The sequence below is a fragment of the Delphinus delphis genome, chromosome 15, assembly GCF_949987515.2.
Source record: "Delphinus delphis chromosome 15, mDelDel1.2, whole genome shotgun sequence".
NCBI classification, from domain to species: Eukaryota; Metazoa; Chordata; class Mammalia; order Artiodactyla; family Delphinidae; genus Delphinus; species Delphinus delphis.
The window spans coordinates 43,245,830-43,273,114 of record NC_082697.1 but is presented as its reverse complement, the minus strand read 5'-3'; the positions used below and the strand labels follow the sequence as shown (position 1 = coordinate 43,273,114).

At 45.9% G+C, this 27,285-nt stretch overlaps 1 protein-coding gene across 1 annotated transcript in view; it reads left to right on the top strand.

Moving 5' to 3' along the window:
* Nucleotides 1-8,243: 8,243 nt before the first annotated feature.
* The window catches only part of PYGB (glycogen phosphorylase B), a 52,728-nt gene continuing 33,686 nt past the window's right edge, over nucleotides 8,244-27,285 (top strand). Inside the window, exons 1-2 of the mRNA XM_060031267.1 lie at nucleotides 8,244-8,572; nucleotides 26,537-26,638. Of these exons, the coding sequence (XP_059887250.1) occupies nucleotides 8,330-8,572; nucleotides 26,537-26,638 (345 nt within the window). The 5' untranslated portion in view covers nucleotides 8,244-8,329. The remainder of the gene's footprint in view (nucleotides 8,573-26,536; nucleotides 26,639-27,285) is intronic.

Genomic DNA, 27,285 nt, shown 5'->3' with positions numbered 1-27,285 from the left:
TGGGTTTTTATGGAGGCCTCTCATTACGTAGGTTTGATTGATTAAGTCATTGATCTCCAGCCCCTGTCCCCACCCCAGAGGTTGAGCCTAGGAAAGGCGGAATCTCTGAGCGCTCTAATCACTTGGTTGGTTCCCCTGTGGTTACCTAGAGGCTTTCCAAAAATCATCTCATTAATGCAAATTCAAGTATGATTGAAAGGGCTAATAGGACTGAGGACAAAAGACCAAATGCAACAAAAGATGCTCCCATTGCTCTTATGCTTAGGAAATCCCAAGGGTTCGGGGAGCTGTGAGCCAGGAGAAGGGATGAAGACCAAACATATATTTCATACTATAAATCATGACATCACAGGCCTGGAAAGAGGCTTTAGGTGGGTGGGGTTCCCACAGCCCTCCTCAATACTGTAAGGGTTGGAAATTCCCTGGTGGTCCAGTGGTTAGGACTCCTCGCTTTCACTGCCTAGGGCGCAGGTCCGATCCCTGGTCAGGGAACTAGGATCCTGCAATCCGCCTGCCCTCCCCCCTCAAAAAAATACTGTAAGAATTATCAGAGCCTGGCCCCGCCTGTGTGGCTCCAGAGGCCAGAGCTCAGACTACAGGGAAGTTGCTGATGAGGAAAGATGTCCTGAAAGAAGACGGCTCTTCATTCACACGTCAGCATTCAAGGGTGCCCGAGAAAGGGGTCCCTGCTTGGGGTGAGAGGTCAGAATCGGGCACCTCCAAGGCCTCTTCACACTCAAGGTCCTTGGATTCGCCTAGAAAATTATGTTGAGTTTGTGGCGGGATAAGCACACCACATGTAGCATCTCTCTATTTTGAGCTACGGTAACGACAATGGCTTGTGTTGATGGAGAGCTTACTGGGTGTCAGGCATGGAGCCAGTGATTTCAGCATCACAGCAGCCACGGGCAGGTACCCGTCATCTCTGTCACACAGCCCAGAGGCTGGGACTGTCTGAGCTGAAGGTCAGTGGCTGAGGAGATGAAGGGCCCCATTAGGACCCAGGTCTGGAGGCTTCCGAACCCCAAGCTGGTGTGCCTCCCAAGTTAAGAGTGTCTCCAGATGAAATTTTTCATCACATCAGACCTTGCATGTAGCTATTTATCAAAAGCAGGTTTCTCTGCTGAAGAATCAATCATCACGATCATAATGAGCATGGAATACTTTTTTTATATATATAAATTTATTTATTTTTGGCTGCATTGGGTCTTCATTGCTGCGCAGGCTTTCTCTAGTTGCAGTGAGCGGGGGCTACTCTTCATTGCGTTGCACGGCTTCTCATTGTGGTGGCTTCTCTTGTTGTGGAGCACGGGCTCTAGGCACTCGGGCTTCAGTAGTTGTGGCACGCAAGCTCAGTAGTTGTGGCTCATGGGCTCTAGAGCGCAGGCTCAGTAGTTGTGGCGCACGGGCTTAGTTGCTCCGCAGCATGTGGGATCTTCCTGGACCAGGGATCAAACCCGTGTCCCCTGCATTGGCAGGTGGATTCTTAACCACTGCACCACCAGGGAAGTACAAGCATGGAATATTTAGAAAAATAGTTATAGAGTCAAGAGAAATAAAAACTAGCTCCAGGCCTGACTGCCTCTATCATTTTAACAGTCCCTGATGTCTTGCTTTTCTGTGTTATTGATTGGCGGATAGAGGTTTCTGTCTAAGAGCTTAAGTGCAGTCCTGTAAACCTTAGTGTCTGCCTCAGGTCGATGTGGCTCAGAAGCAGATATCCCCCTATAAGGTATTCTCTCCGGAGGCCTCTCTGAAGGTCAGGAGAGCGCCAGAGCTGCATGTTTGTGGCACAGAACACAGGCAGTGGGATGGCTCCAAACATAACTTCCAGGGCTCGAGGTGCTCAGCACATATGGCTGGGGGTTCTCCAGACCCACCCAGAGGACAGCTCAGGATCAGATGGGTTTGTACATGAGAATGCCAGAGCTCAGAGGCATGCAGGGACTTGTTCTAAAGCAACAAGGAGAGAGGGGAATACAAACCAGGGTTTTCAGCTTTCTGGGGAGGAAGAGATTTCTAATGACTTTTTTAAATGACTCTCTATGCATTGGAATATTATTTGGCAGTAAAAATGACATAATCTATAACATGGATGAACCTTGAAAACTTTAGGTCAAGTGAAAGAAGCCAGACACAAAAGATCACATATTGCCTGATTCTATTTACAGAAAATGTCCAGAAGAAGCAAAATCCATAGAGACAACAAGCAGACTGGTGGTCACCTGGGGCTCTGGGTGGGGATGGGGGAGAACTGGGAGTAGCTGCTAATTGGGGGCGGATACAGGGTATTGGGGGGTGATGAGAGGGTTCTAAATTTAGATTATGGTGATAGTTGTACAGCTCTAAAAATACTAAACACTATTGAATCAGGCTCTTTAAGTGGGTAACTTATAGTATGTGAGTTACATCTCAATAAAGCAGCTTAAAAACTGGACTGGAACTCTGGGAAGGGAGCTGCCTAAAACAGTAGGTTTCCCCGCAGAAAGTTCCCCTTATGCTTAACCATGTCTTATCATTTTGTTCCAGTCTGAAAGCACAAGATCCTTTCTTCCTTTTTCAACTCTTAGGCTTTTTTAAAAATTGAGTTCTTTCAATTCATTCATTCATTTTAATTTAATTGACATATAACACTATATTGGTTTCAAACGTACAACAGAATGATGCAATACTTGTGTACATTGTGAAATGATCACCACAAGTCTAGTTACCATCCACCACCTTACATAGTTACAAAATTTTTTCCTTTTTTTTTCTTGTGATGACAACTTTAAGATCTACACTCTTAGCGACTTTCAAATATGCAATACAGTATTATTAACTATAGTCACCATGCTGTACATTACATCCCCAGGACTTATTATTTTATAACTGGAAGTTTGTACCTCTTGACTCCCTTCACCCATCTCACCCACCCCCGCCCCCCACCTCTGGCAGCCACCAATCTGTTCTCTGTATCTATGAGCTTGGATTTCTGGTTTGTTTGTTTCGTTTTTTAGATTCCACATACAAGTGAAATCATACAGTATTTGTCTTTCTCTGTCTGACTTATTTCACTTAGCATAACATCCTCTAGGTCCATCCATGTTGTCGCGAATGGCAAGAGTCCTTTCTTTTTTATGGCTGAGCAGTATTTGCTTGTATACACATACCACATCTTTATCCATTCATCCATCAATGGACACTTAGGATGTTTCCATATCTTGGCTATTATGAATAATGCTGCAATGAACATAGGGGTGCATATATCTTTGAATTAGCGTTTTTGTTTTCTTTGGATAAATACTGAGGAGTGGAATTGCTGGTTCAAATGGTAGTTCTATTTTTTGTGCCAGGTCTTAGTTCCTGCATGTAGGATCTTCGTTGCGGCATGCAAACTCTTAGTTGGGGCATGAGGGATCTAGTTCCCTGATCAGAGATCGAACCCAGGACCCCTGCACTGGGAACGTGGAGTCTTAGCCACTGGACCACCAGGGAAGTCCTTCTTTTTAGTTTTCTGAGGAATCTCCATACTGTTTTCCATAGTGGCTGCACATTCCCACCAACAGTGCACAGGATTCCCTTTTCTTCACATCCTTGCCAACACTTGTCTTTTCATGCACTTGGCCATCTGTATGTCTTCTTTGGGAAATTGTCTATTCAGATTCTCTTCTCATTTTTTAATCAGGTTGTTTGTTTTATTTCTGTTTTTGTTTTTGCTTTGCTATTGAGTTGTATGAGTTCTTTATGTATTTTAAATATTAACCCCTTATCAGATATGTGATTTGCAAATATTTTCTCCCATTCAGTAGGTTGCCTTTTCATTTTGTTGATGGTTTCCTTTGCTGTGCAGAAGCTTTTGAAAGACTTGTACACTGCAAACTATACGACATTGATGAAAGAAATTGAAGAAGACACAAATAAATGGAAAGATATTTCATGCTGTTTGGTTTGGGTGGAGTCCTACCAGGAACTCCCACTGGGAAAACAAGAGGATATTTGGCTCCACAGGAAATTTGGGGGGCAGAGAGGGAAGCTCAGTGTCCTGGGTTAGCAGTGCAAATAGGCTTTCAGCAAGAAGACTTCCTTCACTTCTCTCTTGGATGGACCCTTCATGCTCAGCTCAAAGCTTCAGCTGGAATGTCTCTGCACAGAATGAATCTCAGGAGGAACTCAATGTTGCTTCCTAGAGGCTTGGATTTGCAAAGGCTTCCTGTTTCATGGAGGCTGTTTTTGGTACTTAAGCTCATTCTAGCTTTTACTTCTGACCTAGTGAGTTTTTTTTTTTTTTAAAGAATATCTTTATAGAGGTATTTTCCTACAGTAAAATGCACAGATCTTAAGAATATAGTTCAAACCACTGTGACAGAGGCACGCATACAGCCCATATCCCTATTCTGTCACCCCAGAAACTCCCCAGGCAATCCCCCTTCCCTTGGCCCCTGGGGGACCATTCTGAATTCCATCACAACACATCACCTTTGCCAATTCTGGAACTTCATGTCAATGAAATTGTACAATATGTGCTCTTCTGTGTCTGGCCTTCCACTTGGCATAATGTCTGTGAGACTCACCGGTGTCATTCCTTTTTATGGTTGAGTTAGTATTCCACTATTTCAATATCTTACTTTGTTTCTTCACTTTCCTGTTGATAGTCACCTGGGCTGTTTCCAGTTTGGGGCGTTAGTGATAAGGCTTCTGAGAACATCCTCGCACAAGCTGTTTTGTGGGCATAGGTTTTTATTTCTCTTGGATGGATACCTAACAGTAGAATGGCTGGGCCACGTAGCAAGTGTATGTTTAACTACTGATTATTTTATTATGAGAAACTGCCACACTGTTTCCAACGTGGCTGTAATGGTTACACTCCCTTGAGCAGCACTCCACCGCCCCACCACCACTCTGTGCTGTTGGTCACTTTCTTTTTTTCTTTCTTTTTTTTAAAGGCTGCTTTTTTTTTTTTAAGAGCATTTATTTAGTTAGTTTATTTTTGGCTGCGTTGGGTCTTAGTTGTGGCATGCGGGATCTTCATTGAGGCACACGGGATCTTTCCTTGTGGCACGCGGGCTCTTCCTTGCGGTGCGCGGGCTTCTCTTTAGTGTGGCGCACGGGTTCCAGAGCGTGTGGGCTCTGTAGTTTGCAGCATGCAGGTTCTCTCATTGAGGCGTGCGAGCTCAGCAGTTGTGGCACGTGGGCTTAGTTGCCACGTGGCATGTGGGATCTTACTTCCCTGACCAGGGATCGAACCTGTGTCCCCTGCATTGGAAAGCGGATTCTTTACCACTGGACCACGAGGGAAGTCCCTGTCGGTCACTTTCATGTTGACCAGACCATTGTATGTAGCAGGTAAGTCCTGCTGCCTGCTGGGGTTTTAATGTGCGTTTTCCCAATGTGATCTAGTGAATTTTAAAGAGGCTTCAAGAATTCTGCCCAGGCCAGCCACCTCCCACGCCTCAGTCCACCCTCGCCTGGAATGCGGCATGTAGAACCATGGGGATTCGCTCTATTTGGGGTACATTCATGGGGCATGCGAGTGTGAGGCAGTGCTGGGGACATGGGGCCCTCCCCCAGGAGCATACACTCCAGGTCAGGGGCAGCACCCTCTGTAAGGGGCAGATTCAGGCCATACAGTCTCTGTCACGATGCTCAGATCTGCCGTGGATGTGTGAAAGCAGCCCTAGAGAAAATATAAAGGAATGAGTGTAGCTGTATTTGTAGACACTGAAATTTGGATTTCATGTAATTTTCGTACATCATGAATTATCTTTCTTTTCACTTGTTTCAATCATTTAAAAATGTAGGGCTTCCCTGGTGGCACAGTGGTTAAGAATCCACCTGCCCATATGGGAACATATGTTTATGTATGACTGATTCACTTTGTTATAAAGCAGAAACTAACACACCATTGTAAAGCAATTATACCCCAATAAAGATGTTAAAAAAAAAAAAAGAATCCACCTGCCAATGCAGGGGACACAGGTTTGAGCCCTGGTCCGGGAAGATCCCACATGCCATGGAGCAGCTAAGCCCGTGCGCCACAACTACTGAGCCTGCGCTCTAGAGCCCACGAGCCACAACTACTGAGACCATGTGCCAAAACTACTGAGCCCACACGCCTAGAGCCCTTGCTCTGCAACAAGAGAAGCCACCACAATGAGAAGCCCGCACACCACAACAAAGAGTAGCCCCTGCTCGCCACAACTAGAGAAAGCCCGCATGCAGCAACAAACACCCAACGCAGCCAAAAATAAATAAATAAAATAAATTTATAAAAAAAAATGAAAACGTAGACAGCGTTCCTAACTTAAGGGCCATATAAAAACAGGGGGTAGGCCAGCCTGGGCTGAGGGTGGGCAGAGGCAGCCCCCCGAGATGCTGCTCGAAACCAGGCCGCAGGACCTTCACTTCAAATCCGCCCCTCCAGTGAGGGACTCCCCAGGGGTGAGGGCTGCAGAGGGCAAGATCCAGACCAGGGAGGCCTGTGGATGTTGGTTGTGTGTCCTTCGCCGCCCCTCACAGCCCCACAGGCTCCACAGTTCGGGGGCTCCTTCTCTCTCCCCACCCCCAGCTCTCTCACTGACCCCAGCTCGGACCACTTCCCCTTCTGCCTGGTCCCTGTGGGATGGGACACATAAGAATGCCTGCCCGCTGCAGTCGGGTGCCTGCCTTCACCCGTCCCCTCAAGTCCCCCAGGCCCAGCCTGAGGACCTGCTAGGGAGGGGCTGAGGCTGGTTTACCAAGCTTACCTGGCTGGGGTTGTGGTTTGCAGGAGCTGTGCTGGGCTCAGCCCTCTGCGGAGGGGCTGTGCTGTCTGTAGCCTGGCTAGGATGATTCTGGGGAGTGTCTGGGAGGCAGGGGAGCCCATGAGGAAACTACCACAGGAATCCCAGCAAGAGGACCCAAAAGAGCAGCTAAGGATGGACTAGATACATAGGGAATAAAATGGCTGGAGGACCCAGACTTCATCTTGGAGGACCGGCTCCTGAGAGAGAGTCCTTGGGAGCTTGGGAGAGAAGGCAGGCCCACCAGGCCTGATGCTATTGGCACTGGATATGTGAGCAAGCAGGAAGGCTTTGGCCTAAAGAAGGATCTGGAGCCCCGTTGGGTGTGGAGGGAGGGCAAGGAAACAGGATGAGCTGTGGAGAAAGATGGTGGAAGGCCCTGGGCCGCACCTGTGACCCCCCCCCACTGGGGCCCTGCCCCAGGACCACACCCACAGACACTCCCCACATGGGGGGAGCTCCCACGTGTGCAGTGATGAGCTTGCACACCACATGTGACCGAGCTTTTCCAGATGCCACGGATTCACCCACTCCCCCTCCCTGCGACCCCTCTCCCCCAGCTATGTCCACCTCTAACGCTCAGCGCCATCCTAGGTCTGCAGGCCCAGAGATCGGCCAGTCTTAGAAACTCACGTGAGTGGAATCCTTCAGGCTGTGCTCTTTAGCGCTGCCCACTCTCACTCAGCACTGTTCGTCTGCGTATTGGATGTGGTCTATCATTCTCACGGCTGGGGACTGTGCAACTGTGGGAATATGCCACAGTTTATCAGTCCAGCATTGGTGGGCATTTGCGTGGTTTCCAGTTTGGGACTGTTCTGAATATTTGAGTATTATGAGCATTTCTGTACATGCCTTCTGGTTGGTATAAGCATTCGTTTCTGTTGGGTATTTTCTCTGGACTAGAATTGCTGGGTCAGAAGTAGGCGTTTGTTTAGCTTCAGTGAATACTGCCAGTTTTTCAATGTTAAACCAACCTGTAAGGACTCTCCTTGATGCAGAGACCCCAGAGGTCAAGATAGGATCAGGGAGGAGCAGTGGGAGCAACACTGAAGCCGGGGACCCGAAGACGGCCCTGGGGAACAGCAGCGGTGGTGCTAGCGGGTGTAGACTGGAGGGTTGCTGGTGAGAGTGAGCAAGAGGGCCCCAGATGAGGACCTGCAGGTAGGAACCAGGTGAGCAGCTTTAGGGAGGGGGACGAGCAGGAGGAGACACCGTCTCAGGGAGTGGACATGAAGAGAGTTGCTGGCAGGAATGGGCCATAAGTCCAGGACCTCACCCTCAGCTCTGGAAGTTGAGAAACTCAGCAATACTCCTTCACCCAGGGGTCGGTGCGCGGCCCCTCCAGCAGGCCCCTCCCATCCTGCGGCCCCGCCCTTCCTCAGGCCCCGCCCCTCACGTGGTCCGGCGCAGCGCGCAGGCGCACCCTCTGCACCTCCCTTCCTCGCCGCCGCAGCGCAGTGCGCAGGCGCGGCCTGGCAGCCGGCGAAGCTGCAGCATCCTCCGTGCGGGCGTGTCCCCGCGGCTTATCTTGCCTTCCTCCTCCTCGTCCTCCTCGGACTGCCGGCGCGATGGCGAAGCCGCTGACGGACGGCGAGAGGCGGAAGCAGATCAGCGTGCGCGGGCTGGCGGGGCTGGGCGACGTGGCCGAGGTGCGGAAGAGCTTCAACCGGCACCTGCACTTCACGCTCGTCAAGGACCGCAACGTGGCCACGCGCCGCGACTACTACCTGGCGCTGGCGCACACGGTGCGAGACCACCTGGTGGGCCGCTGGATCCGCACGCAGCAGCACTACTACGAGCGCGACCCCAAGGTGAGGCTGCACCGGGGTGGGGAGAGACCCCCGGTGAGGAGGGACCTCCCCGCGAGATGGGGAGAGACCGCCCCCAAGTGAGGACAGACCCACGGGTAAGGAGAGACCCCCTAAGATGGGGAGCGACACCCCGCCCCACCCCCCCACCCCCGGAGTTGAGGAGAGATCACCGGGTGAGACGGCCCCGCACACGGCGTCGCCTAACCCTCACCTCGCGTACTGGGCGGCCTGGAGCCCTGTGGTTGGGGCCTAATATCCGGGCGGGCAGAGATGGGGGGCGTCACTGGGAAGCCTGCTGAGGAGAAGGAGCCCGCAGTGATGGACTCTGCCTTCCAGGCGCTCACACCTGCCTTGAAGAACTTCATTTAGCTTAAGGTTGGCCGACGTTAAGGAATTGTTTTCTTTTTACAGTTTACACACATGTAGGTTTATGGTAGAAAAGTACAAAATACATGAGAGAAAATGTGCTCATCACCTCCGTTATTAACTGTGTTAAAATATAGGTGCATGTCCTTCTACATCTTTTCCTGTTCTTGAATATATATGCACACTTTTAAAAAGCATGTTGTATATACAATTTTGTGGCTCTTCTGTTTCATTCATCAACATTTGTAGCTTTTTCAACAGCTTTCCAAGTCAGTAAATATGATTCTCCAAAGTGGTAGTTTTCGGTTTGATGGGTATGGGCTTGGCCAGGCCCCTGCTACCAGTTTTGTTTGTTGGTTTTTGTTTTTTTCCTCTTGACCGTGGAAAGTTTTAGCCTTTCTACTATACTAATGTAGAGTGAAAACTGGTGAGGAAAGGACACACTTGCAGGCCTGAAGCCAATTTGCAAAGATTTGACTTGCAGTGCACACCTGAGCACTGGGCAGTTGCTTTGTTGATAGTATTTTACAGTATTTTTGTAGGGCGTTAAGAAATGTTTAATAATTGCTAAGTCTGAGATTGGTTGCCTTTCCAAACTTATTCTGGGGCACTCTTTTTTCCTAAAAGAGAGGTGGTAAAAAGGACAGATTTGTTAGAATACCAACTAGGATCTTCATATTTAGTATGCAAGACAGTGAAGAATGGAGTGGCACCAAATGGCTGAAACAGGTTATTTCAACAAGGGCTTGGGATGACTTTGCCAGGGAAACTGGCCAACAGGCAGTGGCTCCCCCAGAATTCCCTGCTGATGGCAGAGCTCTGATTTGCAATATCATTGTTATTCATGTAGCAGGTGACATCTCTGATGGCATATTCAAGGGTATTTCCCTGCAGCTGGACCAGAACACACTGCAACACCGTGGGGTCCCATTAGAGTGTTTATTTATATTTAGATCCTGAAAAGGCTAGTGATGGGCTCAGGGATTACAGAAATAACCTTTCATGAACAGGATTAAATCCCTCTAACAAAACAGGTTTGCTCATCCTCACTGATTGCTATGGTGGCTATAGGTGTAAACCTTTCTCTTCTTTAAAGCCACACAGCCTGTAAATGGAAGGTTGTTTGCTTGTCCTGGATAGGAAGGTCATCTGAAAGTGGAAACTTGGAATTTGAGTGCTTCAGTCTGGCTAATTCATGTTGAAAATAAGCTCATCATCTCCTTTTTCTGCAAAAGTTACATGTTTGCTTGTAAAGGACAAGAAACAAGCCCCAGGAGGATCAGAGCTGAGGGGACGTGGAAGGTCTCCCAATAAGAATCCTGCAGAGCCACACCCCCAGCCTAAGAGCGGCTTCAAGGATGTGAACCACTGCACTGCAGACTTAGGCAGCCTGACGATCTAAACAATAAGTTAAAGTGCTTGTATTTAATATTTTTATTTACTTTAAAACAGTTATGCAAGTCCTTGTGATCATTGGAGAAAAAATTAGAAAACACAGATAAGCCAAAAGGAAAAAATTAACTGTAATCTCACCACCTAGTGGTAACACTGTAAATGCTACAAACATCTTGTGTTCCACATCTTTTTTTCTGTGCAGGTAGAAACATTTGTTTTTATTACACAAACTAGTATAGTGCTATGCTGCACCTATTGTTTCATAACTCTCAAGCACTCTATTTTTGGTAATAGTAGAAACGGTTGAAGCTCAGTGCTCAGAGGAGGAGTTTTCAAGTAAGCTGGCAAATCAGCAAGTCAAAAAATCAGGCTAAAATTAAGAAGTCTGCTCTTGGCAGGAGGCAGGCTTAGTTCTAAAGTCGGCTCCAGGAGTCTCTGAAGTGATGGCAAGGTCAGGACTCCACTGCAAACTCAGGGACGGAAAAGAGCTGGGTGGTGAGGGATGGCTCACAGAAATCCAGGCTCCTCCTGGCTTTACCATTTGGCCTGTTTGACCCTTGGGCTTGGGTGGATTTCTTAACCTTTCTTGGTCTCAGTTTCTTCATCTTTAAAATAAGGAAGGTCAAGCTAGGTAATCCATCCCTGAGTACCTTGCCGTTCTAAAACATTACAGCTTTGTGTTTGCTGATAAAATGTTTCCACTTGATATTAACATTCCATCCAAAAAGAATTTGAGAATGCTTAAGCAAGATATGCTGCAAAAGTTTCAACTTCATAGAAGACCTCAAAGAGAAAGTTGGGGCAAGACAGTAAGGGTAGGAAAGTGGGTTAAGTTCAGATACATGGTCAGGAGACAAAATGCAGATGTAAGTTCTGGCAACCAAAGCAAATTGCAGATCATGCCCAGTTATGGGAGTCATGGAATCTCTGCAGTAAATTCTAGAATGAGCAGATGCGAGATTTCTTCCATGGGTCTTTAAAGGAGATGTTGTTCGATGTGGACAGCTGGCCTGATTGCATCCTTGTAGTGGATGGACTGGCCAGTTTACCATGGCTTTTCCCCATGAGCTCTTGGCATAACCATAATGTTGGACTAAGGAAAGGAGCTCTACCACTGGGTCCAAACAGCTGTCCTAAATATTTCTAGTAAGATAATCATGATGAATACAATTAATCTTATGGTTTGGCTGGATCTAGGAGTTAAAGGAAGATGATCTAGAGCAGTTTTTTGTTGCCTTGGCTGCACACAACCCCTACTTCTGAAATTCTGTTTGAATTAGGCAGGAGTGGGTCCAGCACTGGGATCTTTTTGACCCACTCAACTGTTCTGATGTGTTTGCCCTCATCTGTGTGAAGTTGACCTTGTATCCCACGGGCAAGCTTCCCTGATAGCAGAGAGCTCAGAGTTACTTTCTCTGGCCAGAAGCAGGGGAGGGGCAGATGTTTCATGTTGCTGATTACCCTGACAGCTTGCCAAATGGAAGGTAGGCTGAAGCCGTCATTTATGAGATTAGGAAGCTTTGGATGTGCGCCGTGATTTTTCTTAGAAGACAGTCTAGCCTCTGCTCCTGCAGGCTGTGATGGTTAATTTTGTGTGTCAACTTGGCTGGGCTATGGTGCCCAGATATTTGGTCAAATATTTTTCTGGTTGTTTGTGTGAAGGTGTTTTCTAGATGAGATTAACATTAAAGTCAGTGGATTTTGAGGAAAGTAGATTACCCTCTGTAATGTAGATGGCCTCTAATCAGTTGAAGGCCTGAACAGAACAAAGACTGATACCCCCACCATAGCCACCTCCCCTCTCTTCCTCTCCACATCCCTCCCCAGCCAGAAGGAATTTGCCGGCAGAAGGCCTTTGGACTACAAATGCTGCTCCTTCTTGGGTCTTCAGCCTGCAGCCTCACCCCAGCAGATTTTGGTCTTGGACCCCCATGATTATGTGACCCAATTCCTTAAAATAAATCTCTGTGTATATATCCTGTTGATTCTGTTTTTCTGAGGAACCCTGACTTACAGTGTTGTGTAAGTGGATGGCTTAGGCAGCCTTAGGCAGGTGCTGTGGATGGCTAACCCTTTGTATATGAAATATTGTAACCGATCTTATTTCTGCATCCTAGCCCTTTATAGATGATTTTTTAAATGTTTATTTTATGTGATTTCAGACTTTTACAAGTTGCAAGAATGATACAAAGAATTCCCATATGCTCTTTATCCGGATTCCCCAAACATGAAACATTTTTAACATGTTTGTTATGTCTTTCTCTCTGTATAACTACATTTTTTCTGTGAACCATTTGAAAGTAAGTTTTAGACTTGATACCCCTTTACCCCTGAAAACTCAAATGTGTAACTTGGAAAATCAAGGAGATTCCCTTATACGACAAGAACATTTGGAAAAAACTCAGGGTGTTCACACCAACACAGTGTTGTCAACTGCAGACCTTAACCAGCTTTGTCAGCTGTGCTGCTGATAAGAAATACAAGGAAGAAAACTGAGAGCACTTTACACATCTTTCCAGATATACCTCCTTTTTCCCCGCCCATTAAACAGAGCAGGCTCTAACCCATATGGAAACCCACACATTTTAAGAGATGAAGCAGGTAAACAGCAGGCAGCAGATAGCTGGCTCTTTTCTGCCTTGTAGAGGATGGGGCTGTTAGGATATGGCGAAGGGAAGAGAAATGAACACAGAAATTTAGAAAGGTAATTGGACAACTGAAAAGTCTGGTTAAATTTCCTCGAAGATCAGGAACAAGACAAGGTTGCCTACTCTCACCACTATTATTCAACATAGTTTTGGAAGTTTTAGCCACAGCAGTCAGAGAAGAAAAAGAAATAAAAGGACTCCAAATCGGAAAAGAAGAAGTAAAACTGTCACTGTTTGCAGATGACATGATACTATATGTAGAGAATCCTAAAGATGCTACCAGAAAACTACTAAAGCTAATCAATGAATTTGGTAGAGTAGCAGGATATAAAATTAACGCACAGAAATCTCTTGCATTCCTATACACTAATGATGAAAAATCTGAAATAGAAATTAAGGAAACACTACCATGTACCATTGCAACAAAAATATCTAGGAATAAACCTACTTAAGGAGACAAAAGACCTGTATGCAGAAAACTATAAGACACTGATGAAATAAATTAAAGATGATACAAACAGATGGAGAAATATACTATGTTCTTGGATTAGAAGAATCAACATTGTGAAAATGACTACATTACCCAAAGCAATCTACAGATTCAGTGCAATCCCTATCAAACTACCAATGGCATTTTTCACAGAACTAGAACAAAAAATTTCACCATTTGTATGGAAACACAAAAGACCCCAAATAGCCAAAGCAGTCTTGAGAAAGAAAAACGGAGCTGGAGGAATCAGTCTCCTGGACTTCAGACTATACTACAAAGCTACAGTAATCAAGACAGTATGGTACTGGCACAAAAACAGAAATATAGATCAATGGAACAGGATAGAAAGCCCAGAGATAAACCCATGCACATATGGTCACCTTATGTTTGATAAAGGAGGCAAGAGTATACAGTGGAGGAAAGACAGCCTCTTCAATAAGTGGTGCTGGGAAAACTGGACATCTACATGTAAAAGAATGAAATTAGAACACTTCTTAACACCATGCACAAAAATAAACTCAAAATGGATTAAAGACCTAAATGTAAGACCAGACACTATAAAACTCTTAGAGGAAAACATAGGCAGAACACTCTATGACATAAATCACAGCAAGATCCTTTTTGACCCACCTCCTAGAGTAATGGAAATAAAAACAAAAATAAACAAATGGAACCTAATGAACTTATAAGCTTTTGCACAGCAAAGGAAACCATAAACAAGATGAAAAGACAACTCTCAGGATGGGAGAAAATATTTGCAAATGAAGCAACTGACCAAGGATTAATCTCCAAAACATACAAGCAGCTTATTCAGCTCAATATCAAAAAAACAAAGAACCCAATCAAAAAATGGGCAGAAGATCTAAATAGACATTTCTCCAAAGAAGATATACAGATTGCCAACAAACATATGAAAAGATGCTCAACATCACTAATCATTAGAGAAATGCAAATCAAAACTACCATGAGGTATCACCTCACACCAGTCAGAATGGCCATCATTAAAAAATCTACAAACAATAAATGCTGGAGAGGATGGGGAGAAAAGGGAACCCTCTTGCACTGTTGGTGGGAATGTAAACTGATACAGCCACTATGGAGAACAGTATGGAGATTCCTTAAAAAACTAAAAATAGAACGACCATACGACCCAGCAATCCCACTACTGGGCATATACCCCGAGAAAACCATAATTCAGAAAGAGGCATGTACCACAGTGTTCATTGCAGCACTATTTACAATAGCCAGGACATGGAAGCAACCTAAGTGTCCATCGACAGATGAATAGATAAAGAAGATGTGGCACATATATGCAATGGAATATTACTCAGCCATGAAAAGAAATGAAATTGAGTTATTTGTAGTGAGGTGGCTGGACCTAGAGTCAGTCATACAGAGTGAAATAAGTCAGAAAGGGAAAAACAAATACTGTATGCTAATGCATATATATGGAATCTAAAAAAAAAAAAAAGGTTCTGGTGAACCTAGGGTCAGGACAGGGATAAAGATGCAGACATAGAGAATGGACTTGAGGACACGGGGAGGGGGAGGGGTAAGCTGGGACAAAGTGAGAGAGCAACATTGACAACTGACATACAAACACTACCAAATGTAAAATAGATAGCTAGTGGGAAGCAGCTGCATAGCACAGGGAGATCAACTCAGTGCTTTGCAACCACCTAGAGGGGTGGGATAAGGAGGGTGGGAGGGAGACGCAAGAGGGAGGGGATGTGGGGATATATGTATACGTATAGCTGATTCACTTTGTTATACAGCAGAAACTAACACAACATTTTAAAGCGATTATACTCCAATAAAGATGTTAAAAAAAAAAAAGTCTGGTTAACAATGCCTTCAACAGGATCTTCTGGAATAGGAATTACATGTAATTTCAGTTTTAGCTGAGTGTCTTTTCTCAGCCTTGAAACACCATTGTTTTTTTAAAGGTGAAAGTAGCTCTGTTATAACACTGAGTCCCAAGTGTAGTTTGACGTGGTCCAGATCACTTACTATAAATTGATTAGGCTCTGGCTATCTGTCAGGGACAAGGTGGCCTCCGTGATTATCTGGCTCTGGGATGGGGTGAGTAGACGCTTTGTAGAGCTTAATGGCACATAAGGTGGGAGGCACAGGACTGTGACACTGACATCATGTAACACAAAGTGAATTTGTTTCCTGCAGAGCTAAGCGATCTCTGAGTGTAAAATCCCTGTAGATTTTACAGGGATAAAATACTGTAATTTTATCATACTTTACATTTTCCAAGTTGACTTTGCGCAAACAGACCTGTGTTCTACTCCTAGGTACCAGTACCTAAAATACAAGAAACGACATTCGTGGTCCACGTTGAGACACAACCCACCAGTTAGGGGAAGCCAAGGTTCCCCGGCACTTGGCTCTGAAAGAAAGTACGAGTGTGACTTCATAGGTTGGGCCTTAGGAGGTGTGGTAGATAACGCTCGGCGTCCTCACACAAGCACTGTAGTGGTTTTATAAAGCTGTCTCCTCCAAAAAGCCCCTCAGACGCAGTGGCGTGTACACGGGGACATGCTCAGTGAGGACAGGGGTGGAAGGGCCCCTCCCCCCAGCAGCCCTCCTCTCGCTGAGCTGCCCGGGCAGGGCGGCAGGCTGGAGGTGACCTCAGTGCCTTTGTAGAGGCTGGGGGGCCCAGCGGAGCTGAATTCTGTGTTGGGTCAGTGGTCAGTGTCCCTGTGTCATGTCAGGGCCAGCTCTGGCTGGAGGGAGCCACTCTGTGCTGCGAGAGGGCAGCTCGTGGGTTAAGACGCCGCTGCGGCACCGATAGAATCTGATAGACAAGAGGAGTGAGGCTGCGTGTTCCTGGCGCAGGCGGACACCTTCCTGGCCAGATCTGCCTGTAGAATCAGGTTCTTGCTGGTGGTGAAGTCGATTGCCCCAGTCTGTGCTTCAATGCCCTGAGTGTTGAAAGTTATTTCTTTCCTTTTCCTGCAGAGCATTCAAACCCTTCTGTTAAACAAGGACTCTAAACACACTTTTAGGAGAGGGGAAAGAAATTGGAGGTCTCAGAAAGTCCAGTTGTATGTATTAATCTCGGTTGTAGAGAGAGCAAAATGAGGCTCTACCTATGGGCATTAAACTCCATTTTCACAGAGTTCATTAACTCCTAAGATTCTTTAGGAGAGTAATACGTTGTATAATGTTTGTGTTGATCATATTTTCATCTTTGTCAAGAGCTTTGTTTATGCTTTTCTGTGATGTTACTTGTTGGTGTGGGCTTTGCATGTAATAAATAAACTCAATTTATAAAAAACTTAAGGCTGCTTCTAGGCCATTTAACACTTGTTACAGCCATATTGCAAAGAAGGGACTCTGCAAGAAAGATCAGTGACCGAGTTCAGGCCTGCAGACGGCCCCCCAGAGCTGTGTGGCAAGGTTAAGGGGTCCCTGCTGTTCTCAGGCTCAAGCAGGTGAACATCTGGTTCTCTATTGGCACCCCTGAGCCGGGAGGCCCTGTCCAAGGTTGCACAGATGGCGCCGGGGCGGCTGGAGGGGCTGGAGAGGTAGGAAGGGGCTGGGCCGGGCCTGCGATGGCCTTGGCCATCAAGCGGCAGAGTTTGCGCCTGGCAAGGAGCTGGCCCTTTGAAGGTGGTTTTTTCCCAGAATTGTCACCCTGTTCTTTAGGTTCCACACCCCTCCCTGAAAATCTGGCCAGGTGAGGGGACCAGCATTGCCGAGTCCCAGGTAGGCATGGTGCTATCAGAGACATAAAGTGACCAGGTCGCCCCACCGGCCGCTGGTGGGATGGGGACCCAGTCCGTGTGGTTCAAAATCTGTGCATGTCATTGGCCGGCTTCTCAAGCGCCTTCTTCAGTTTGATGGTTTCACGCTGAACCATCTTAAGGAAACTGGGGAAAACAAAATCAACATACGTGAGGAAACAATAAAAGTTCTCAAGTCACACAGACAAAAACAGCAACAGAAAACAAGGCACAAACCCTGAGTCCAGAGCTCCAGCCAGGCACAGTCTGCAGCAGTGCCTGGCGCAGAGCTGACCGTGGTCGGCCCTTTCTGAGTGGGCAGTGCTGGGGGGACCCTGGATGCCATGCTGCTCCTGCTGCCCTCTTGTTCAGGATGCCGCAGGAGGCTGCCCAGGCAGGTTTACAGAACTAAATACACAGCTGAACCCTGGACACCCATGTTGAACTTGGGAGGAAAATGAAAGAGATCCAGAGGCTTTAAGACTGGGCCCAACATTTTATCCCTCAGCACCCATCTCTTAGAAAAAGAGATAATCAAGCTATTTTCATAGTGCTAGTTAAAAGTTGGAAACTGTAGCAGAAAGATCGAACTACAACTTTTAAAATACATATTTATAGTTAAAGGCAAAATAAAAACATCTTGATCATATCCCTGACCTGCCAACTTTTTTTTTTTTAATATTATTTATTTATTTTTGGCAGTGTTGGGTCTTAGTTGCGGCACTCGGGATCTCTCAGTGTGGCGCGCAGACTTCTCTCTAGTTGTGGTGCGCAGGTTCCAGAGTGCGTGGGTTCAGTAGTTGCCGTGCACGGGCTTAGTTGCCCCATAGCATGTGGGATCTTAGTTCCCTGACCAGGGATCAAACCTGCGTCTCCTGCATTGGAAGGAGGATTCTTTTTTTTTTTTAATAAATTAATTTATTTTTGGCTGCTTTGGGTCTTCGTTGCTGCTCATGGGCTTTCTCTAGTTGCAATGAGCAGGCTTCTCATTGCAGTGGCTTCTCTTGTTGCGGAGCACAGGCTCTAGGTATGCGGGCTTCAGTAGTTGTGGCTCTCAGGCTCTAGAGCGCAGCCTCCGTAGTTGTGGCATACGGGCTTAGTTGCTCCGCGGCATGTGGGATCTTCCTGGACCAGGGCTGGAACCTGTGTTTCCTGCATTGGCAGGTGGATTCTTTTTTTTTAAATTATTTTTAAAGGTTTTTAAAAAAAGTTTATTTATTTATTAATTTATTTATTTTTGGCTGCGTTGGGTCTTCGTTGCTACACACGGGCTTTCTCTAGCTGTGGCAAACGGGGGCTACTCTTCATTGCGATACATGGGCTTCTCATTGCGGTAGCTTCTCTTATTGCAGAGCATGGGCTCTAGGCGTGCGGGCTTCAGTAGTTATGGCATAAGGGCTCAGTAGTTGTGGCTCACAGGCTCTAGAGCGCAGGCTCCGTAGTTGTGGCACACGGGCTTAGTTGCTCTGTGGCATGTGGGGTCTTCCTGGACCAGGGCTCGAACCCTTGTCCCTGCATTGGCAGGTGGATTCCTAACCACTGCGCCACCAGGGAAGTCCTGGAAGGTGGATTCTTAACCTCTGGACCACCAGGGAAGTCCCCTGCCAACTTTTTTTTTTTTTTTAAATATAAATCTGATCCATTCATTCTTTCTTTCATTCTTTCTTTATTCATTTTTGGCTGTGTTGGGTCCTTGTTTCTGCTCGCGGGCTTCCTCTAGTTGCGGCGAGTGGGGGCCACTCCTCATCGCGGTGCACGGGCATCTCACTGTCGCGGCCTCTCTTGTTGTGGAGCACAGGCTGCAGATGCGCAGGCTCAGTAGTTGTGGCTCACGGGCTTTGTTGCTCCATGCCCTGCCAACTTTTTATAAAACCTGTTGGGAGAACCCCATAAATAGGCATGGCCTTCATGTGTGCCTAGAAGAAGGGAATGGCTGCTCAAAACATTCACTCACTCTCTGGGACAGCTGGGTGTTGTCATCTCAGTGTGTTTTCACGTTGATTACTAAGCCCCATCTAGAGGGAGGTGTGGTACCGTGCTTTGGGAACCCCATATAATAATAAATCAGTTCAAGTATAGAGTAAATAGTGTCCAGGACAGTGAAAAGTCAGGAGGAAGCAATGGGCCGTGAGCAGCAGTGACAGCGGTGGTGGAGCAGAGGGCAGCTCTGCAGAATCACTCGTTACACTGCGACGTGTTTGTGATTTAAAGGACACTGGAATTTTTTTTGTACGTAAGCATGTTCTTTCAATTTGTAGATTTAATATATATGTAAAGTTTTCTTAAATTACATGTTGAAAAGTTTTTTTAACATTTTATTCATTTTCTTTCTTCAGGAACACTGATTATGCAGATGTTAAGTATTCTTTGTCTTCCGTATGGGTATTTTTCTCTCCAGTCCTCTTCATGCTTTTCCCCCACTTTGCTCACTTTTCCAGCCAGCTTTTTGTTTTCAGCTGTGCCGCTGTTTTGCATTCAGTGCTGCCTCCATTTCTGTGGTGGTTTTATCTCTTATTTATTTTACTTCTTTCCCGTGCTTGGTTGAGTCCCTTTGTTACCTTATCAGTGTTTCTTGATATCTTAGATGGGTCTGTGTTTATGGATTTCATGTGGCCCTTGGTAAATGTTGGGTGTCCTTTGTCTGTTGTATTTCCTGTCTGTTCTGTTTTTCTTCTCAGGGTGTAGACCCTGAGCTCCATCTCTGAGTGGAGGGGATTCTTCCTGAGCCAGTTGCTTGCAGCTGGATGATGGGGCAGGGCCTGCTGTGTGCAGCATGGAGGGAGCAGCCCCTCCTGGTTCCCAGTTTTGTGGTGTGTGTGTGTGTGTGTGTGTGTGTGTGTGTGTGTGCATGCGCACACAGGTGTGAGCGAGTGTGTGCCGTGGGTGTGAATGCATGTACACATGTGGGTGTAGACATGTGTGCACGCATGTGAGTGTAAAGTGCTTTGTCCCTTCATTGGCCTCAGAAGGCAGAGACCAGCAGTGGACAGTCACCCTCATCCTTCTCCTGCAGCTTGGTGGTGAAGTGTTACAAGGGGCAGTTTCTGGCTGAGTTCTGCCTCCCTCAGTTTCCACCTCTGTTTTCCTAGGGTCAGTGAGTTTTAGGGAGAAGTGGGTAGAGACATTTTTATTCTACCACCTTTATAAGTGGAAGTATTCTATCTTACATACAATATTTATTGAGATAAAATTCAGATACCATACAATTTACCCATTTAAAGTATGCAGTTTATTCAGTGGTTTTGATATATTCAGAGTTTTGTGCAACCATCACCACCGTCAGTTTTATAACATTTTCGTTACCCCAGAAAGAAACCCCACGCTTTTTAGCTGCTACCCACCCTAAACTCCCTGTCCGCCTGTCTTAGGCAACTACTAATCTACTTTTTGTTCCTGTAGATTTACCTATATTCCATATAAATGGAATCATACAATATGTGGTCTTTTGTGACTGGCTTCTTTCATTTAGCAATAATGTTTTCTAGGTTCATTCTCATTGTAGCTTTATCAGTACTTGATTCCTTTTTATGGCCGAATAATATTCCACTGTATGGATCTATCACATTTTATTTATCCATTCATAAGTTGGTGGACATTTGAGTTGTTTTCACCTTTTGACTATTAAATACAAGTCTTTTAGTGGACACAGGATTTCATTTCTTTTGGATATATGTCTAGGAGTGGAATTGCTGGGCCAAATGGTAAACTGTTTATCTTTTGAGGACCTGCCAGACTGGTCTCCAGAGTAGCTGTACCGTCTTACATTCTTATCAGCTAGTTTTCAGATCCTTGCTAACCATTTGTTATTATCTGATGGCTTATTAATCATAGTTGTACTAGTGGATGTGAAGTGGCATCTCATTGTGCTTTTGATTTGCATTTCCCTTATGATTCATGATGTTAGTCATCTTTTCATGTGCTTATTGGCAATTTGTATTTTCTTTGTAGAAATGTCTGTGCAGATCCTTTGCCCAACCTACCACTGGGCTGTCATTTTATTATTGAATTGTATATATATATTCCAGATACAGATCTCTTACCAGCTATGTGATTTGCAAATATTTTCTCCAAGAAGAACAGAGCTGGAGGTATCATGCTGTGACTACAGTCACAAAGCTACAAAGCTACAGTCATCAAAACAGTATGATACTGCAACCTAAATGTCCACTGACTAATGAACAGGTAAAGAAGATGTGGTACATATATACAATGGAATATTACTCAGCCATAAAAAAGAATGAAATAATACCATTTGCAGCAACATGGGTGGACATAGAGATTATCATACTAAGTAAAGTAGGTCAGACAGAGAAAGACAAATATCATACGATATCACTTATATGTGGAATCTAAAAAAAATGATACAAATGAACTTATTTACAAAAAGGAAACAGACTCATAAACATAGAAAACACACTTATGGTTAACAAAGGAGTAAGGGGGGTGGGGGAGGGATAAGTTAGGAGTTTGAGATTAACATATACACACTACTACATATAAAATAGATAACAGAGACCTACTGTATAGCACAGGAAACTCTACTGAATATTCTGTAATAACCTATAAGGGAAAAGAGTCTGAAAAAGAATATATATATGTATAACTGAATCACCCTGAAACTAACACAACATTGTAAATCAAGTATACTCCAATAAAAAAACAAACAAACTAACAAAAACCAGTATGGTACTGGCGCAAAAACAGACACATTGATCAGTGGAACAGAATAGAGAACCTAGAAATAAACACACCCACTTACCGGGCAGTTAATCTAGGACATAGGAGGCAACAATATGCAATGGGGAAAAGACAGGTGGTGCTGGGAAAACTGGGCAGCTACATGTAGAAGAATGAAATTAGATCATTCCCTCACACCATATACAAAAATAAACTCAAAATGGATTAATGACCTAACTGTAAGACCAGATACTATAAAACTCCTAGAAGAAAACATAGGCAGAACACTCTTTGACATAAATTTTAGCAGTTTTTTTTTATCTTAAGGCGAAGGAAACAAAATAAAAAATAAACAAATGGGACCTAATTTAAACTTAAAAGTTTTTTTTGCACAGCAAAGGAAACCATTGACAAAACGAAAGACAAGACCTACTGAATGGGAGAAAATATTTGCAAATGATACGACCAATAAGGGGTTAATATCCAAAATATATAAACAGCTCATACAACTCAATATCAAAAAAAAAAAACTGATTGGAAAATGGGCAGAAGACCTGAATAATCATTTTTCTAAAGAAGACATACAAATGGCCAACAGGCACATGAAAAAATGCTCAAAATCACTAATCATCAGAGAAATGCAAATCAAAACCACAATGAGATGTCACCTCATACCTGTCAGAATGGCTATCATCAAAAAGACCATAAATAACAAATGTTGGCAGGAATATGGAAAAGAGGGAACCCTCCTACACTGGGAACGTAAATTGGTGCAACCACTATGGAAAACAGTATGGAGGTTTGTTAAAAAACTCAAAGTGTTAAAAAACTCAAAGCCTTATGACCCAGCAATTCCACTCCTGGGTATATATTCGAAGAAAATGAAAAAACTAATTTGAAAAGATATTTTCACTGTTTACAATAGCCAAGATATGGAAGCAACCTAAGTGACCATCAAAAGATGAATGGATAAAGAAGATGTGATATGTGTATCACAGTGGCATATTACTCAGCCATAACAAGAAGAATGGATAGACTTGGAGGTATTATATGCTAAGTGAAACAAGTCAGACAGAGAAAGACAGATACTGTATGTTATCACTTATATGTGGAATTTAAAAAATAAAATGAATGAATATAACCAAACAGAAATAGGCTTGAATATACAGAGAACAAACGTGGTTACCAATGGGGAGAGGGAAGAGGGGAGGGGCAAGGTAGGGGTAGGGGATTAAGAGGTACGAACCCCTATGTATAAAATAAATAAGCTACAAGGATATATTGTACAGCACAGGGAAATTTTTTTTTTTTTTTTTTTTTTTTTTGCGGTACGCGGGCCTCTCACTGTTGTGGCCTCTCCTGTTGCGGAACATAGGCTCTGGACGCGCAGGCTCAACGGCCATGGCTCACGGGCCTTAGCCGCTCCGCGGCATGTGGGATCTTCCCAGACCGGAGCACGTGTCCCCTGCATCGGCAGGCGGACTCTCAACCACTGCGCCACCAGGGAAGCCCAGGGAAATATTTTATAATAACTTTAAATGGAGTATAATCTATCAAAATTGTGAATCATTATGTTGTACACCTAAAACTAATATAATATTGTAAATCAACTATACTTCAATTAAAAAACATTTCCCCCTTTTTGTGGGTTGTCTTTTTTACTTTCTTAATTGTATCAAATGTTTTAAATGTTGATGAAGTCCAGTTTATCTGTTTTTTCACTTGTGCTTTTGATGTCATGTCAGAAGAAACCATTGCCTAATCCAGGGTCACAAAGAGTTGCCCCTGTGTTTTCTCCTAAGAGTTTTATCGTTTTGCCCTTACATTTATGTTCTTGATCCATTTTGAATTAATTTTTTGCATATGGTATGAAAGAGGAGTCCAACTTTATTCGTTTGCTTCTGGATATCCAGTTGTCCTAGCACCATTTGTTGAAAAGACTGTTCTTCCCCACAGAATTATCTGGGCACTCCTGTTGGAAATCAGTTGGCCATAAATGTGAGGGTTTATTCTGGACTCTCTGCGCTATTCCATTGCTCTGTGTGTCCTTCTTTATGCCAGTGTAGTCTCACTGACAGTAGTTTTGTAGTAAGGTTTGAGACTTGTGTGAGTCCTCCACTTCTGTTTCCTTTTTCAAGATTGTTTTGACTATTCCAGACCCCTTGCATTTCCATCTGAATGCTAGCATCAGCTTGTCACTCTGCAAGGAAGCCAGCTGGAATGTTGACAGGGATTGTGTTGAATTTGTAGATCATTTTGGGATCATTGCCATCTTCACGGCATTAGGCCTTCCAATCCATTGACATGGGATGTCTCTCCGTGTACATAGGTCCCCTGTCTGTGTGTTTTGCAAGTTGGGAGCCTCTTTCTACCTGGCCCATCCTTTCAGGCTGCTTCTTGGTTCTGAGGAGAGTAGGTTAAGAACAACTACAGTGAAGTGTGAAGTGATGGTGTGAATGCTGCTGGAAAAACCCAAAGGGCAGCACCACTAAAACGGCTGTTGGCTGGCAGATGGTCACCAGGTTTGCTCAGATGTTTCTGGTCAGCTGCTGGTCAGAATTCTAAACAAGGTATAAGAAAGCGCCTTCAGCGTGTCTCTGCCCACATGGTAGGTTCCGAAGCTGCTGGTGCGGGGCTCAGCAGGTCGCCCTCTGCAGGTGTCTCCGTGAAGTGCACAGGCCCCAGCAGCCCTCTCGCCACCTGAGGAGAAGGAATCCAGGCCTTTCTTCTCCCTGCATTCTGCAGCCCATAGGGAAATAGATTTTTTAGATTGCATATTTTGGAAATTTTATAGGAAAGGTAAAACCGTAGCGCAGCCAGCGCTCTCCCCGGATTCACACCTGAGACCGAGACGTGCTCTCTCATCATCGTGCACGTGCACAGCTCACAGACACACACCTTTTCAAGGCCTGGTTTTGCTCTTTTATGTTTTACTTAGAGGCAATATTAGGTTGACAGAGGGTTGCAAATAGAGTGTAGCATGCCCACGTGCCCTTCACGGCTGCCCCCAATGGTAACATCCTGAGTGACCACAGCACAGGTATCAAAACTAAGAAGTTAGCGCTGGCTCAGCACTTCCTGTCAGTGCTTCCTCTGATGGCCTTTCTCTGTCCCGGACCTAATCCAGGGTCCTCAGGGCATTTAGTCGTCCTGTTTCCTTAGTCTTCTATCTGCAGTGGTTGTTGGTCTTTCCTTGTCCTCTGTGATCTTGACAGATCTGATGGATGCTGGTCAGGCAGTTCCACAGATGTCCCTAACTTTGGGTCTGACCAATGCTTCTCACCGTCAGTCTGGGGTTGGGAGTTTTGGAAAGAAGACCGTGGAGGCGAGGTCCCCTTCTCATGACAGCATATCACCCGACCTGTTACTGGGGAAGTTAACCTTGATCATGTGGGGAAGGTATCGTCACAATCCAAAATTGTGAATTTGCAGTTTTCCCTTTCCAGACTATTTGTCGGAAGGGAGTTGCCATGACCAGCCCACCCTCAGCGGGAGGGGGTTGAGTACCACACCACCTCCTGGAGTGAAGGCTATCAGAGAATTGGGGGGCATCTGCTAAAACCACCACGGCGATTAAGATTATTTGTGGGGAGACACTTGGAGGGCTGTGTAGAATATCCAGTCAGTCCCTAGAGCCACGGTGGTCACCTGCGCAGCTGTTCCTGTGCTGTTCTCATGGTGGTTTTCCATTCCTCCCCTTCCTTCTGCGTTTATTAATCAGAATTCTTCTGTAGGGAAGCGTTTTTCCCTTCTCTCATCAAGGCCTTACTCTTTTTTTTTTTTTTTGAGCGTTCTAGTTTTATTTTATTTTATTCTTTTAGCCGTGCTGTGCAGCATGAGGGATCCCAACCAGGGATCGAATCCGTGCCCCCTGCATTGGGAGCGTGGAGCCTTAACCACTGGACCTCCAGGGAAGTCCCAAGGCCTTACCCTTGACAGCTGGAGGCAGCATGGAGCCCTGTATGAGAGCGGGACTCTGCGGGCCAGATCTCAGCTCTGCCACCGCCTCCCGTGGCCCATTGGGTGGTCGTGTGGGCAGGTGGCACCAGGCGCAGGAAGTGTTGAACCCTGTGTGGCCCCCAGCGAGTGTTGGTGGTCGTCACCTCATTTACATGGAGGTTTACCTCTCAGTCCCCCAAAGCCAGCAAACAGTCAGCAGGTGGAAGTAGACGTGTCCATCCGTCTATCCCGTTGTGTTGACCGTGCCGTTTGCACTGAGTACTTAGTGCAGGTATCAGAAGCTGTTCATTCTGCAGGGCTGCTTCACCCCGTGTGAGCGATGCGGTCTCCTCCTCGAGGGCGTGGCTGGGAAGAGGCCCCGCCAAGCTCAGACCTGGCTCTGTCTGTCCTGGGAGTCTGTTCCCCACTACTGCCCCTCCCTGCCTCCCTACCTCAGGCAGTGGTTCGTTTCCATCCCCTTGGGGACTCCAGAAGGGCAGTGAACAGACTACTTTCGAAGGGCCCCCACTACGGGGCTGCCCCTGGAAAGCTGAGGTTGGCCAAGGCTGAAGGGAGTGAGCCCATTTTAGGGATGTGCAGGTAAGTGCAGGGTTGACTGAGCGAAGCCCCTAAGAAGGTCTTCTCGGCACCGGACTCTTCTCGTGTGTGGGGTGGAATGCACAGTCTAAGATGCTACCTTTTGCTTCCTCAGCGCATCTACTATCTTTCCCTGGAATTCTACATGGGCCGCACACTACAGAACACGATGGTGAACCTGGGCCTTCAGAACGCCTGTGACGAAGCCATCTATCAGGTATGGGTCCTTGGGGACAGGATGCTAGGTGGCCTCTCATGGGCACTGAGTCTTAATCCAGGCCCTGCAGAGGTGAGCACTGCCATCTGGGACGGGGGAAATGGCTCGGGCGTCGGGGAGAATGGGTTGGTGGGCGACACTCCTGCTCAAGGGGAGAAAGCACAAGTGGATGGGAGCTAATGCATTGGAGGGCAAGGACTGGGTGCGTCGTGATGCCAAGGCTTGACGCTTCTAGATGTTTGCACTCCGTACCCCAACCCCAGGCGGGTTTACCACATGGCAGAAATGGCTGGTATATCCCATTTCTCTCCATTTTATTGAGCCAGTGACCCACCGCCAGCTCCCCTCCCCCCCCCCCAAGCCACTGGTCCTGCCGTCTAGTTATAAAATTGCCCTTTCTCCCCTACTCAGAGTAAACACTGCCTGTGCCTGAGCTTCGTCTTTGACAGCTGTTCACTCAGAGGCCTCCCCCTTTCACGGTTGATTTGCAGTTTTAGGGCAGAGCTGGAATAGGCCGTGTCTGTTTACTGTGTGTGTACCCCCTCTGTGGACACTGTCTCCCTCCCGCACCGGACGCTCAGTGTAGGATTTCTAGAGTGTGAATGGGCAGCACCCCTGCCCTTTGCACGTATGTGGAAGGGTCCTCA